Below are 15,146 nucleotides of genomic sequence, written 5' to 3'. Positions count from 1 at the left end.
ATAACATTTGTCGCTAAAAGGTTAATAAACCGTCCAGTTGAGTTTATTAACATGTTGGTGAGTCGGCTGTTGGGTCTCCTTTTACTAACCCTGCGTGCGGAGGCAGGGGTGAAACTACCTCCGTTTTTGAGGGCGCAAAATTACTCAGGTGAGATATTGTGTTAAGGGGAACGTCAGCGGGAACGCTCGAAAGAGGGGTGTTTTCTTAAACTGTTAAAAAATAGTTATGTGTGTATCAAGGACACAAAGTGCATTTTTTTCGTTCGAGTCTGAGTTTTTTGGCCGAGGCGCAGCCGAGGCTTGAAACAGGCGAGGATAAAAGGCACTTTTTGGCAGAGGTGCACATTAAATTTTTTTGGCGACCGCACGAACTACAAAGCAAAAGACATTATTGAAAAAATAACAAATTTATTTTGTATCTACATTTTTCCAATAAATACATTTATTAATACATATACCGGGTGTCCCAGAACTGCCGCATGATATTTTAATAGCGTATTCTGGAATGAAAAAATGTCGAGGGTCCTATAGTGTCTATGCCGCAAGCGATTTTCGCTCACCAATCATAAGACCTTTGTTAATTGCTTTTTTAGGTAAGCTCATTACTTTATTTTTCCATGGATTTTCATAATACGATAAAATTCTTTGAATTATTTGGTTCTTTGTAATCGAATAATAAATACATTGTGACATTTCTTAACGTCATTTTTTGGCCTTGAAGTTATCCAATTAAAATTATTGTAAGATTTGGCACACATTTCGTTACCCGCCTATGGGGATTATTTGCTTCGTCGATGCTGATAAGCGAAAAAGAAAAAACAAATGCAAGAAAACTTGCACTTGATTTTTGCTAACTTTTGCACAGCGGCTAATTGCTGGGCCTGTTACTGTGACCTTGACCTATAATGATAAGGGTGGAAGAGAAAAATGAGAAATATATGATCGATATTAAATGAAAACAATTTTAATAATAAATATTTTTTTTGTTCGACACTGTCAGAATTTGAGAATTTTCTCCTATGTGAACGGATTTTAATAAATGTCACAACATGTCAAAACGAAACGTCAAGCTAATTTTAATTTCACTCATCGTGTTGTTCAGTAAATCAATTCGATACGCATTTATCTGACCACCTGGCCATTAAGCTTCAATTAAAACTACCCAAATCTAAACTTAACCACTCGACTGGACTCCAGAATTTTAAACCTATTACCAACATTGGTAAATTTTTATTTTATAACTCATTAAGTAACATAAACTGGAGTTTCATAGGTGAGTCTTGTGATGCAAATACTAGGGAGAGAGGGGTAAAATAATCCCTCTAAGAAAGAAAAATTGATTTTTCTTAACGTGTTGAGTGAATTTGTGCGTAACTATATACATCGCTTTTATCCATCATTTAGCTACTCAAAAATATTTTTATTGGCGCCTTCAAGCTTCTGAATTTATATATATGTATAAATAATTGGGTAGTTGCAAAAGGATCATTTTGTACACAGGTTTGGGTAAAATGATCCCACACTAATAAATGCACAAAAAAGTTATATTGGATGAACAAAAGTTAAAAAAATACCAAATCTTCAAAATTTTAATAGGCGTTTGGATGAATTAGCATTATGAGATGAATTTGTTAGACAAAGGTCGCAGATGAAGTCATCCCAGGCGTTTTCATCTATTCCTGCACAAGCGTCATGAGCCCATTGACGACACCGTGAGCATTGTATCCACCCTTCGCCTTCGATAGAATTTCCATAGGGTTCAGAACAATAAATACAGAGTGCACCATTTTCCTGTTCTGATTCTTCGCTGCTACTTTCTGCAAGCTTTTTGGGAGGCCCTTTTTTTGATTTTTTTGGGTTGCATTTTCCTTTCTTGTTTTTTCTTGTTTCTTCCTTAGCAGCTTTTTGTTTTTTTTCTTCTGTTAAATTATCTTTGTAAGGCGTACTGGTTAACAATACGGTACCTACAGATTTCCTTTTCCTCTGTGCTCGGGGTCCACTTATTTTAGGTAAGGGCCTAAGTGTGATAGGACCGGCTTTGGTAAACGACGTATCGTGAGTCTTATCAATTTCAACATCCTCAGTCTTATTTGGACTAGTGTTACTTGTACTGGCTTCACCTAAATCAGTGGCATTTGCTTCAACATTTTCAGATAACTCAATCTCAGTTGTTTCTTTTTCATCCGTGGTTTCAGCCGCTATAAAATCTAAATCATTAAAAATACCACTGTTGTAAGGCACAATCCCTGTTTTTTTAAATGCATTAATCGCATTGGCTGGAGTGCAAGCCTTTAGATATCCCTCACAAAAAATTTTACTTATTTGAAAGGTTGTTATAGTCCTGCCAGGGTTGTTGTTTAGCCATCTTTCAAGTGCATGATCTACAGCTGTACTAAGTGGAAACATAATTCCTACATCTAGTGGCTGGAGCTTGTGCGTACAGTGTGGAGGTAAACATAAGATAGAAACAAAATTGTCCTTTGCTTTAACGATGACATTTAAATTTTTTGTATGGGACAGATGCCCATCTAAAATTAGAAGAACTGGATCTTCTGGCGAAGGTTTTGCAAAAGACAAAAAATGTTCAAACCATAAGGAAAACACTTCTTCTTTCATCCAGCCAGATTCATTGCATGCAAAGATGGTACCTGGAGGAGCTCCATCTTTTAATTCAGGTTTCATTCTCTTTCTACTAAAAATAATCATTGGTGGAAGAAACATGCCACCAGCTGACATACATATCACTGCAGTTGATGATTGTCCACGTTCTGCGGAAGTAACACGGCCAACTTGCTTGCGACCTTTTTTTGCAAAAGTTTTCGAATTGCGTCCGGGAACGGTGGACAATGAAGTTTCGTCCACATTGTATATTCTATGAGCTGGATAGTTGTGCTTTTGGTATTCAGCTTTTAATAAATCAAAGAATTTTGAAACAACCGGTTTATTAAAAGCTTTTGCTCGAGCAACCGATGTTGCTTCTGGGACACGCAGTGATAATCCAGGATGTCTCTTTTGGAAACCAAATAACCAGTCTCGACCAGCAATTTTATTTTCAAGTGAAAATGGGTGATTAGCAATACCATTTCGTTCAGCAAGTTGATATGCTAAACTTCGAACATCATGGGTAGTTAAACCATACATTCTCACTTCCATGTCCAAAATGTAATTTACCAATTCTTCTTCCTGTTCAGCAGAGAAGACTGTCTTTCTGCTGCCCAATATTTTTTTGTGAGTGTTAGTAATAACATTCCTACTCCTCACTCGACGTTTTAAGGACATTACAGGAACTCCAAAATTTCTGCTAGCGGTTTTTATTGGCATTCCTTGGTTCTTGACTGCGTTAATTGCACTTTCCATGCTCCGCTCTGACCAATTTTGCCTTGTGGTCTTTCGTATATACGTACGAGGCATTGTGTAGACTGAAACAAAACTTATTTACTTAGAAATCGTTGAGGAGGGTAAAATGATCCCCGGGATCATTTTACACCCTACTATGCAGGATCATTTTACCCCACACCGCATGTCTCACATTTACTTATTTTTTTTTAGGTTAAATTTGCGAAAAAATGTGATGATATTGCAGTATATCGAAAGTTTACAAAATGCTCTAATCACAAATGAATGCAATTTTACAACTACGTCGCAGTAAGTGTACTTACAATGGTAACAAAAGCCGGTTGGCCTTATATCAATGTCACAAAAAATAAATACTTCACTCTGCTGACGCTATGCGTGCTAGCTTTGGAACAATACTGGGTGCCCTGACTGCAACTGCATCTGTAAGTGATGTTGTAATCAATTTCCGCTAGATTGCGCTAACCATTCTGTCGTCATTGAGAGGGATCATTTCACCTGATAGGATCATTTTACCCCTCTCTCCCCTAAATTTTCTTCTTTCATTGATCTAATAAGCCATCATGCTTGTATAAATTTTCCCGAAGTAGTAGTAAAAACCAACAACTGCTATAAAGTGAACAAAATTAAATGGTTTGACCATGAATTAAAATCTATGAGGAAGACTTTGCAGTCTTTAGATGTTGTATATAAAGCCTCTAAATCTGATCACTCAAGAGAAGCAAGAAATAGTTTTCGTAAATTATATAGAGAAAAAATCAAGCTCAAAAAAATGAACTACAATAAGAAAAGCATTGAAACAGCCAAAAATAAAACAAAGGCAATGTGGAATATAGTAAATCAAAATCGAAATACATATTCAAACACTTGTGATGAAACCTGTGACATAACATCTAATTCTTTTAATACTTTTTTTACGAGCATTGCTTCTCAGACTACCTCCTGCTATTCTAATTCTAATGCTAACACTAAAAATCCTATGAGTTTTATCAGGGAGCAACTGAATCCACCAAATTCGACTAATTTTCAATTTAGAGAGGTGTCATGTGTGATTGTAAGGGATTTAATTGACGGTCTAAAAAATAGTAATTGCAACGACATCTACGATCTTAATGTTAATCTAATTAAAACCATCAAAAATGTAATAATCTCCCCATTAACTAAGCTAGTTAATCTATGTATTCGCGATAGTACTTTTCCAGAGTGCTTGAAAAGAGCGAAAGTGATACCTATCTATAAAAAAGGGGATAAAAACAACCCGTCAAACTTTAGACCCATTGCGCTTTTACCGATATTTTCGAAACTTCTGGAAAAAGTACTGTCTATGCAGCTCTCAGAGTACTTAGAATCAAACAATTTAATATCAAAATATCAATTTGGTTTTAGAAAAAAAAAGTCAACAGTGGATGCTGTGTTAAATCTTTATAGCTTTGTAACTTCATGCTTTGAGAGCGGTGATATGGCTCTTGTTTCTTTCCTTGACCTCTCCAAGGCATTCGACTGTGTTTCTCACAGTATTTTAGCAAAGAAACTCCCATCGTATAACCTACACCCAAATAGCTGTAAAATGCTGAAGTCATATTTAGCAGATCGAAGCCAAGTCGTAAAGTTTAAAAACAAAACATCAAATTGCTTACCAATTAATCAAGGGGTTCCGCAAGGGTCAATACTGGGTCCATTACTTTTCATTATATTTATAAACGACTTACCACTATCTCTGAAATCGTCAAGTGGGTTATACGCAGACGATACAACTGTTAAAAATAAAGTAACGACCTACGAGTCGATACCAATAATTCATGAGTCAGCCTTAAATGAAGCCTTGGAATGGTTTCAGGCTAACAAACTGTGCCTTAATGTGCACAAAACACAAAACATGTTATTCTCTCTACGAAAAACTGAGACGCCAGAAAATTTTCAAACCTCAGCAAACTTCCTGGGTCTTCATATTGACCCTAAGCTTTGTTGGAGTATACATGGAGATTCAGTTGCAGAAAAAGTAAGTAAAAATATCTTTCTCCTAAGAAATCTCAAAAATCAACTTTCTCCTGAATATCTGAGAAGTATCTATTTCGGAATTTGCGAATCACACCTAGTATATGGCCTCTTAGTATGGGGACACACTACTATTCGCCATCGGCTATTTGGCTTGCAGAGAAAAGCGATACGCATCTTAGCAGGTTTAGGCTATACTGACGACTGCAAAGTTTATTTTACATCATTAAACATACTTACCTTACCATCACTTTATATATTGGTCTGTTTAATTTATATTAAAACTCACCTGGATGAATACACTTCTCATCGCGAGATTCATACTTATGGAACCCGAAAAAAATCAAATCTATGTTTAAAAGAACTTAGACTTAATAAGTCTCAAACTGGAGTCTTGTTCTATGGTATTAAGTTTTACAACAAATTGCCAGAGGTGGTCAGGAATGCTAGTGTAGACAATTTTAAAATAAACATTAAAAAATTTCTTCTAAAGAAAGCCTACTACAATTTCGAGGATTTTCTGAGGGACACGATTGATACATTAAATTAAAATAGATATAATTGGATTGGTTTGACCTACTTTTATTGTGTGTTAAGTTGTTGAAGCATCGTGTATTGTGTTTTGCTATTTTGTTGTACATATTTTGTTGTACATATTTTGTTCTTGTATATGTTTGACGTGTGCGATACCTATTGGGTGGTGTACGAATAAAAATTATTATTATTATTATTATAAAGGTTTTAAGCGATTTGAAGCCTGTAAGGGGCTCGTCGAACAAAAAAACGTTGTATTCAACTCGTTCGTGTGTAAATTTGGCCTTTTTTGGCACTCGCTCGTTTCACTCGCGTTTTAAAATGGCCCACGCGTGCCAAAAAAGGCCCAATTTACACACAAACTCGTCAAATAAACTACTATAAACCGACACTAATGAATCGCCCGTCACCTAAAATTAGTGTATTAATCCGTAAATATTCTCACGAAGTAATCAGAGTAATCACTAATCATTACACGAAATTTTCAAAGTGACCGCCGTTACTGTCGATACAATAATGAAGGCACCGACGAAATGATTTTTCCACTCTTTCCAACACACCTCTGTTATTGGGAATTGTTGTGGCAGCATTTTCCACCCGTTCCAAATCCTTCATGTACCCCCACGTGAAGAAGTCGCACGGAAACTCTCCGGGCTCGAGGAGCACTCCCGCACGCTTCACCACACACCAACACAATATCTATGTATTCACTACTCGAAAATAAACGCACCATTTTCACAAAAATTTAGCACAAATCACAGAATCAACACGTAAACATCTGCCTTTCGCGGTCGGATAAAACTAACTGAAAATGTAATCCTCTACCTCGGCCGCAGAGCGAAAAAACTTCATTCTAAAAACACAATGTTTTGCGCTGATTTTACAAAAACTATTATTTCACGGTCACTGTCATTGCTCATATAACTAGAATAGACAGCTCGTTAATTTGTGGGCGGGTAAAATACTGAAAAGAAAATTAGATTTCGAAAAAATGGTACATAACAATTTTGTTGTTCTTGACGAGATCTGGCACGGGTTAAAATTAATGTACCTACTTATTTTGTGAGACACATTGTAGCATATTTATTTATGTTATATGAGACATTTTAGCTGTACTATGGCGGCCAAAAAATTTTGGCCGTCACTTTCTTGACATTCAAGTAAAGTGTAAATAGACCTTTAGGAATCGTAACCTCACTTTCGATTCTTGTCATTTTGACAATCAATTTAAACTGTTTGAAGCTCAGATATTCCAAAAATCCGACATGAATAAACAAAATTAGAGCAATCGTACATAGACAACGTGAGGTAAACGTTCTGTGTAGTAGAAATGACAAAATAATTTTGAGTTTTGAAATTTATCACCCAAAAAATAACGTTCATAATCAAGACGGTAATTATGATGACAATAAAGTACGGATTACAATTATTTTTTTTTGAATTGACAGACAATGACGGCCAAAATTTTTTGGCCGGCATAGTACCTATTGTGAAGGCATGGAACTGATTAATATAGCTGAAAACATTTCATGTAAACAATGTACCGTGAGAGCAACAAGTACTGGTTGAGTTGGCAATAAATTCTGGTGATTTTTGGTGACTTTTATGTCATGTTCCAAATAGAAAACCATTTTATTAATAAAAGATTACAAAATGATTGAAATGTATAGCAGCTGTCAATAATGTCAATAAAACAAACCGAAATAGGTACAATTCAGTCTTGAAAATTTTATGTAAAATTTTGTATTGCCAACTGAAACAGTTATTGTTGCTCACCCTGTATTATAATGGTTCACAATTTTGTATACTCCATTCTTTATCTTGGTGAGTGGTCGATGCGATCAAGCAAGCCATGGGTAGCTTTGTAAGTTTTACTTTTTCCACCAAATTTGTGTGTCGTGTAAATCAAATATTAACTGTCATCGCTGTCATTCAGATTCAGAATCTTCGTCAAGCATTCATGTCCAAATCTCACGATCTTATGTTGCGAAATGTAAATGTGTAAGCCGTACACATCGATTCTTAAATTTAACCGTTCTCGATATGAAAATTATCGGCGTTCGTCGTCGGTCAATCCGACCAGTGTTGCCAGATCTACCGAATTTTCGGTAGATCTATCGAATTCGCATAAAATCTACCGATCTACCGATTTAAACTTCAAATCTACCGAAAAGTTACTCAAAAAATTTTCATAATCTAACATTTTTACTTCATTTGCATAAGAGAACATCTAAGGCGTTTTGTTTTGGACTGGTTGATGTGCCGTCATTCCTGGAGTCGAAAGGGTGATCCCGTTAATTACCCCGCTTTCTTTGTGTTCTGTTGTAGAGGGTGTGAAAGTGTCTAGCTTTTATTTATAGGCTCTGCCATTTCTATTGAAACACCACCTGTTGGATTTTTCCTAAAATTTAGCAATGTGTAACAGGTTCGGTTGGTTGTAAAACGGCTTTTAGTGAGAAATTTGAAATTTTGACATTTTCTAGTTCCTAAAATGTCAAAGCAAATCACGGTCAAAATAAGTGTGATAAATTGATAAATCAATGATCTAACTACACATTGAGCAATTATTGATCTCGTCGACGCATCGTGCATATAATTTAATATAAATGTTAATAGAAATCTAAAAATTTTACGCCTGCGAATCCTACCACTACAAATGTGAGTGAGTGGTTTTTAGCGTGGTTATCTGTCGTTGTTAGTGTTCCTGCTGGAAGGTAAAACCCAAGGGAAACTCAAAGAATTTTAATCAATGAATAAGGAAATTACAAAATCAAAGGATTGGCGCCAGTTTTGGAATCTTGAAGGATTTCGCCTCTCAGGTGTGATTGGATAATTCTGTAGACAGTAATATCAGATATCTGGAAAAAGAAATTGGTGTTATGGGGGTATGTTGGTAATGTGGGGTAAGATTGTAAGGATTAAAAAAAATCAGGAGTTTGAGGAACTCAAAACTCATAATTGAATATTGAATAACTTGGGGAAAAATTTAAAATAATTATTTTGGTTTATTTCAATGTACTTATATGTATTAAGTATTTTAATAAACTACACTTGCTGAAATGCTTTTTTTTATTGAATTTTTCTTAAAATATGGTGAAACCACAGAGGATGAACCAAACTTACACGTAACCTCGCTTTTCTGCTGTTAAAGTTAAATGAGTTATAATAATTAATAACGAATAAAACTGCACTCGCTGAAAGCTTAGCTGAAGAGATGACAATCAAAGTTACAATTTAGATTTTAGAACAATAATTTAAGATGTCCCCTCAAGGCGCATGTGCCAAGTGGCGTGTGATAAAAAGTGCGGGATTTAATTTTGATGTTATACCTAAATGTTAGCAAATGTAAATACGTTCTAAGCTGACGCTTTTTAGAATGATAGAAAGACGCTTTTTTTTAACTTACGGAAAAGATTTCTGAAATTTCAACACAAATTTTTCTGACTGACCACATTGGGTGACTTAAATGCAGTTTATCATATAATTTAATAAGAGCTCTCTTCATGTCAGCACCCATAAGGACTCGTGTTTTTTTTTTCTATTTTGCTCTATTTTCGCGAAAAAACAATAAATTCTTGATAATTATTGGTTTATAATTGAATGAAAGACGCGTTAAGTCAAATATGACATGACATTCAACAAAAATCAAGATTGGCAATAATAGTCAAAAAATTACTAAACATATTTGCAGCATTGCCAAACTGACAATCAACAGGTGGTGTTTCAATAGAAATGGCAAAGCTTTTATGTTTAGTTATTTTCTACATGTTACGGACTTGAACGTATTTCTTTAGAATTATATGACTGTAGCTGTTTTGTTGTTCTTTTTTTTGTTTTTCTCCTTTTGCCAATTGTGTTTCACAATTTATAAATTTATTTTAGATGTAAATCATTTTATTCCACACTGTATATGTATTGTTTTATGACAATATTTCTAGGATTGGTAATTGTTCACTTTAACTACTTCTGGAATTTTCGCGTTAAATGGAAAACAGCGATTTTGTTTACGTAAAAACCGTGAAGTTCTTGCAAGTTTTTCCAACGTTATACTTCACAGAAATATTGCTTTTTAGTTTTTTCAATCTGGAAGGCGTTTTGTTTTGGACTGGTTGATGTGCCGTTATTTTTTTTTTGTGTTCTGTTTAAATTACGCCATGATGAGGGTGTGAAAGAGCGTAGCTTTTATTTATGTAAAATTCAATCGTCTTATTACAAGAAATACGTCCAGTGCCGAGAAATAAAAAAATCTACCGATTTTTTACGAAACCTACCGAAAAGTTCCGAGTTGATCTACCGAAATGTCACTCGATGGGTCTGGCAAAAGGATTAGGAATAATCAATAGCAGAAGATAAATTTATTTATTTAGGGATAATATTCCTTGGCATTCGCGATATAATATTTAATTTTAAGGCAATAACATTCTGATTAGCTAGTGGCTCCACTTACGCAACAGTTAAAAGCAAATCATTTAGCAGCGGTTCTAAAAAAATATTAAACGCGCAACAATTTTCCATACGATTTCATAAAGGCTTTATTTTCCTTATGTTATGGAGTCATAACGTGGTAAAACGCTTTGAGAAATTATTGTGTGATGCGCTCATGAAACGTGGCCTAAAATTTGTGTCGATGGAGTGCTCTTTTTGTCCAGCTCGCTTTTACGGAGCAGCAGTCTTTTTTGTAGAAACGAACACGTCTAGCGTGTGAACGAAACTGAACGAGTTTCGGCCGGCGTCGCCTATTTATCAGAAAATTGGGTGGTAGGAACCAACGGAGTCCATTCATTGGTCGGCCAATGAGAGAGCAGAGCTCCCAGAACAAAACCGCGACGCAATGGCGCCCGGATGACATAATTATGTTATAAAATCACTTTCCTAATTTTATTTTCTTTGCAATTTTTTTACTCCACCAGTAAACACACAGAGTAAACACCTCGGTGACCAGTTTACTGAATTTGTGAAACCTTACGACGTCAGGTGTGACGTCACATAATGTAAACCTCTATTGCGATCATTAAATTTTGGACATCATTTTTCTGTCATAAGAAAAATTACTCTAAATCATGCTTTATTGAAATTGTGACACATGATTGATGAAATTGTCAAATTTATCTACAATATGTCAATATGAGTCATTACAAAATATTAACTTTATTTCTTTATTTTCCATTTTTTATTAATTAAAACCACGTTCTATTCCATGTGTCTGATTTTTAAAACTTCTTGAATGTTTTGTCGGTAAATCTGACATTGACATTTTCAAAATTGACACAACAATCCAAATTAAGGTTATGAATACATAAAGGTCGTTTTAACATTTTTACATTTATAAGAGATTGAAAATATGCGCAGGAGATCTGCGCATTGTTAGAGAACAGTTGCCCACTACACTTATTTCCATTGGTTTGTGTCCCTTCAGATAATCTCGCCCCGGTCAACACCACCTCCAACCCCTGCACCGATTTTTACGGCTACAGTTGCTCCACATGGATTACTCGCTCGAAAAGGCCCCCTTACGAACCGACATGGAGCCCCTGGATTGCAGTCAGTCACGAAATCAAGCACCGCTTATCGAAGATCTTGTCTCGGCACGACCCCACACTAACAAAAGCGCAAATCTTCTATCGATCCTGCTTGACAGATAATGACGCGAACAAGTATTTGAACGAACTGACCTCATTGGTCGATGATTTGGGGGGCTGGCCTCTGATCGACAACGAAGCGAACACCAATGATTGGTTGCGACACATATCCAAGGTCACTCGAGCTCTGGGAACCCACCCGATCCTTAGGATCCACGCCGACTTGGACTACAAAAACCCCAAACGTTTCATGATATATGTGGAACCAGGAAACCTGATTTTCCCTCAACACGTCTTGACCAGTTCTGGTTATAATACTGAATTGGAAGCGTACGAGCAGTGGATTCTGGGGACAGCCAAGCACATGTACAACAAGAGTCACGTGGACGAAGATGTGGTCAAGGAAATAGTCAAATTTGAAATGCATTTGGCCAAACTGATGGAAAACAAGCCAAAAAATGAACGAACTACGGTCTTAAAGCTCTCCAAGAAATTCTCCACAGACTGGTCTCGAGTTTTCGACTTGATTTTCAAAGGTTTTGCTAAAATAACCCCCAACACAGTAATTACGATTAGAAATTACGACTATCTGAAAAATCTGTTTCTTTTGATAGACAAAAAGGGACGCAGGGTAGCCAATGATTACATCACATGGGCCGTAATTAAAGATTTGTCGAGGGACACCACTCCCCACATGAGGAATTTAAATTTTTTAATCGACCAAGCGGTTCTAGGTGTTCAGGACGATCTCTCTCGAGAGCACGAGTGCCTCAATAAAATCATCGAGTACTTTAGCCCCTCGTTAGTGCCTCAGTACCTCAACTCTTACGTCAGCCCTAAAGTTTTTCCGAAAGTGACTGCAATGGTTGCCTCTATCAAAACTGCTTTTATCGAGACGTTACTCAGGAGCGACTGGCTGAGCAAAGAGGCGAAACTTTTGAGTGTTGAGAAAGTGAAGAATGTTCAACTGTATTTGGGGTACTCGAAGTGGCACTTAACGGGAGCTCCTCTACGCCTTTATCATAAAGTAAGAACTCAGCACGAGTCGTTAAGTTGACGCTTACAAGTCTGATTTCAGTTGGAAATGACCGACGACCACTTCATGAACGTGATCAAGCTGAGATATTTTAAGACGACTCAGGAGTTGTTCCGGCTCGCTGAGAAACAACCGAGGACGAGGTGAGTGCTTTGATTTCAGTTGCTCCAAAGTCATGATTCGTTTCAGATGGCCTTCGACTCCTTTTGAAGTCAATGCTTTCTACAGTATTCTCCAAAACTCGATCTGTGAGTAGAGAACACGCTAAAATCAATATTTCCTTGTAGTTATCCCTTTAGGATTGTTGGAACCCCCGTTTTTTCATTTGTTTGGAGACGACACTCTCAACTACGGAGCTTTGGGTTCTCTGATCGGTCACGAATTATCTCACTCTCTCGACCCTGCGGGCATTTTGGCCGATCCGACCGGAAAAATCACCAAATGGTGGCCGGACCGAGACCTTGACCTCTATAAAAATCGCATTCGGTGCTTTACCGGGGCCAACACACTTGCGGAAATGATCTCGGACAGTAACGGACTGCGAATTAGCGTAACTGCTGTTAAAAAAGTTGCCCCCAGGGAAAAACTACGCAGATTTTTTATGTCTTTTGCCCAAGTATACATAACAGTTGGTTCGACTCGTTTTTTCATAACAGATTTTTTAGATGTGGTGTGAAACTTCCGGAAACACGGACATTTTTAATGGAGAGGAGCACCCGCCGGTTTGGGATCGGGTCCAGAGTTTGAGCAACAACCAGGACTTTAGGCGCGCGTACAATTGTGGTTCTGCCCAGTCTTGTAAACTTTGGTAGAGAATAAAGTGTTAAATAAAATCGACATTTATTTTCGTGTTTAAATGAGAGGATAGAACGTGACTATCACAGTGGGTGGATTTTCAACCGTTTGAAGCCCTGCTGTACATATTGCACTGAAGTTATGGCATTGCAAGGCTTGAAAAGGTTCTAAATAGAGTTTTGTGGGCAGTGTGACACTATCATTACAAACTGACGCCCTCACTCAATAAACAGGGTAAAATGTCATAATTTAAGAATTACATGACTTGTACTTTTCAACTTAAGTTACACAATCTGTTTTTCTAATTCTCTAATCTGCATCAACAAGTCATTTTTTCTTTGTATTTTGGCAAGTTGTTCAGGTTCAGGTTTTGGTATCAACCCACTTTTCAATTTCTCCTCTAATGTCTCAACTTCTCTCAACCTTTTTTTCAGGTTCTTTAATTTTTTAGCAGGATCTGTCTGTACAGGTGCCTCTTTAGCTTTTTCACATATTGTGACATTTTGTATTTGTTTTGTAACTTCTTCCACTTCTACAATTACAACATAATTAGTTGCAAAAACATACATACTTCAGCAATTTACTGTTTTTATTCTTCTTTTTCGCTTGTTTTTTTTCTTTGTCGTCAATGATAATAAGACCAGGAATGGGGCGATGCGCTGTTTCTCCTGTCGATAGCCTCACAGGTTCAGGTTTGGTATTTCTGCTCATAAACTGTTTGCCTTTACTTTCGTACAGGGGAACTTCCTCCTGAGGCACGTAGCCCTCTTTGACTCGACGGGCTTTTCGCCAAGTGCCGTCAGGTCTTTGAGAAGCGGGAATAAAAGTGTCGCCTACAAAGAAAACATTGAGGTTATGTTGACTTTAACTAGATAAATGTACCGCTTTCGGTGACGACGTTATTGGAGTACATTGTCCGATTCGAAAAAACGCTTTTCCTAATCGTTATTTAAGACAAAGTTGCAATACGTAAATTCGATGTTTGTGTTCGAATTCTAGCATAATATTGACATTTGCAAGTGAACTACTCACGGATGATACGGATGTCCCACTCTTTACTTGAAATAAAAACTGCGTTTGCGACGCCATCTATTTTTAGTCCCGAGAAATAATTAGTTAGGAAACACACCGAACCCTGTAGGTACCTTTTTCGAATAAAAGTAAAATTTTAAGTTCAATTTACTAATTATTACCACATAAATCTTGATACTTAATAACTAATCCTTAAAAAAATCTTATGATCTTAAGGCATATATACCTATATTCCTTATAAAATCATAAGAATTATTTTTCTAACGATTAATTATAAAGTACCAAGGTTCATGTGGTAATAATGTAGCAACAATGTGTATTAGGACTATTAACTAACAACGCCTATGATTTTTGAAATAATGATTATTACAAACACTGTTTTAATATTATAATAAAATTACACAAATAATGACGACTGGCTATTTATCACGGACGTTGGACATCTAGGCGTGGGACGCATAACCCGTGCGCATGACCCTTGAGCCAGCTTTTGTTTGCTGAACCAAAACTGCAAGGCCAAACTGTATCTTGACTAAACAATACGTAAGTTTCGTGGACTAGGTATAGATGGAGCTTGCGTCAATTAATGTTCAAGGTCATGTATCTCAGTTATACCCCCCTGGAACTACTTGAACTACTTTAGTGTTATTTGCGTTTTTAAGGTTGATGGTATTGGCAGCGCTGCAAATTTCACCGCGATTTTTAAACTGCTCAAAAACATAATGACCAAATGAGAAGGTCATTAGATGCCGATTGCCCCTTACAACGGTTTATGACCGTTTATGTCTTGTCCGTGAAGATGCCGTAAATAAAATACCTGA

At 36.6% G+C, this 15,146-nt stretch overlaps 2 protein-coding genes and 1 long non-coding RNA gene across 4 annotated transcripts; 1 reads left to right on the top strand and 2 right to left on the bottom strand.

Annotated features, from left to right (window-relative positions):
- The first annotated feature begins 18 nt into the window (after positions 1-18).
- Positions 19-13,337, top strand: LOC138137633 (neprilysin-1-like). Its single transcript, XM_069057136.1, has 6 exons — positions 19-148; positions 11,300-12,489; positions 12,541-12,641; positions 12,688-12,746; positions 12,786-13,114; positions 13,164-13,337. Exons 1-6 carry the CDS (start codon positions 52-54, stop codon positions 13,308-13,310), a joined length of 1,923 nt encoding a protein of 640 aa, XP_068913237.1. The 5' UTR covers positions 19-51; the 3' UTR covers positions 13,311-13,337.
- Positions 1,527-4,144, bottom strand: LOC138137660 (uncharacterized). 2 transcript variants are annotated; one of them, XR_011161815.1, is made up of 3 exons: positions 3,821-3,891; positions 3,660-3,765; positions 1,527-3,419 (listed from the first exon to the last, which is right to left on the bottom strand). It is a non-coding gene; the product is annotated as an uncharacterized lncRNA (long non-coding RNA). The 2 variants fall into 2 exon arrangements; XR_011161814.1 differs by having other exon boundaries at positions 3,660-4,144.
- Positions 13,322-14,576, bottom strand: Pym (partner of Y14 and mago). Its single transcript, XM_069057171.1, has 3 exons — positions 14,176-14,576; positions 13,878-14,126; positions 13,322-13,825 (listed from the first exon to the last, which is right to left on the bottom strand). The coding sequence occupies exons 1-3, from the start codon at positions 14,204-14,206 to the stop codon at positions 13,578-13,580; spliced, it is 528 nt and encodes a 175-aa protein (XP_068913272.1). The 5' UTR covers positions 14,207-14,576; the 3' UTR covers positions 13,322-13,577.
- Positions 14,577-15,146: the final 570 nt, after the last annotated feature.

Source organism: Tenebrio molitor, chromosome 9 (genome assembly GCF_963966145.1).
Source record: "Tenebrio molitor chromosome 9, icTenMoli1.1, whole genome shotgun sequence".
Classification (NCBI taxonomy): Eukaryota; Metazoa; Arthropoda; class Insecta; order Coleoptera; family Tenebrionidae; genus Tenebrio; species Tenebrio molitor.
This window is presented reverse-complemented; position numbering and strand designations above follow the sequence as displayed.

Excerpts from the sequence above, each read along its gene's own strand:
- LOC138137633 (XM_069057136.1), top strand. The coding sequence starts at position 52 with ATGTTGGTGAGTCGGCTGTTGGGTCTCCTTTTACTAACCCTGCGTGCG. Across the intron at positions 149-11,299 it reads GAGGGCGCAAAATTACTCAG|ATAATCTCGCCCCGGTCAAC; the intron begins GTGAGATATTGT and ends GTGTCCCTTCAG. Across the intron at positions 12,490-12,540 it reads CTCTACGCCTTTATCATAAA|TTGGAAATGACCGACGACCA; the intron begins GTAAGAACTCAG and ends GTCTGATTTCAG.
- Pym (XM_069057171.1), bottom strand. The coding sequence starts at position 14,206 with ATGTACTCCAATAACGTCGTCACCGAAAGCG. Across the intron at positions 14,127-14,175 it reads TAACGTCGTCACCGAAAGCG|GCGACACTTTTATTCCCGCT; the intron begins GTACATTTATCT and ends TTTTCTTTGTAG. Across the intron at positions 13,826-13,877 it reads GAAAAAGAAGAATAAAAACA|AAGTGGAAGAAGTTACAAAA; the intron begins GTAAATTGCTGA and ends TTGTAATTGTAG.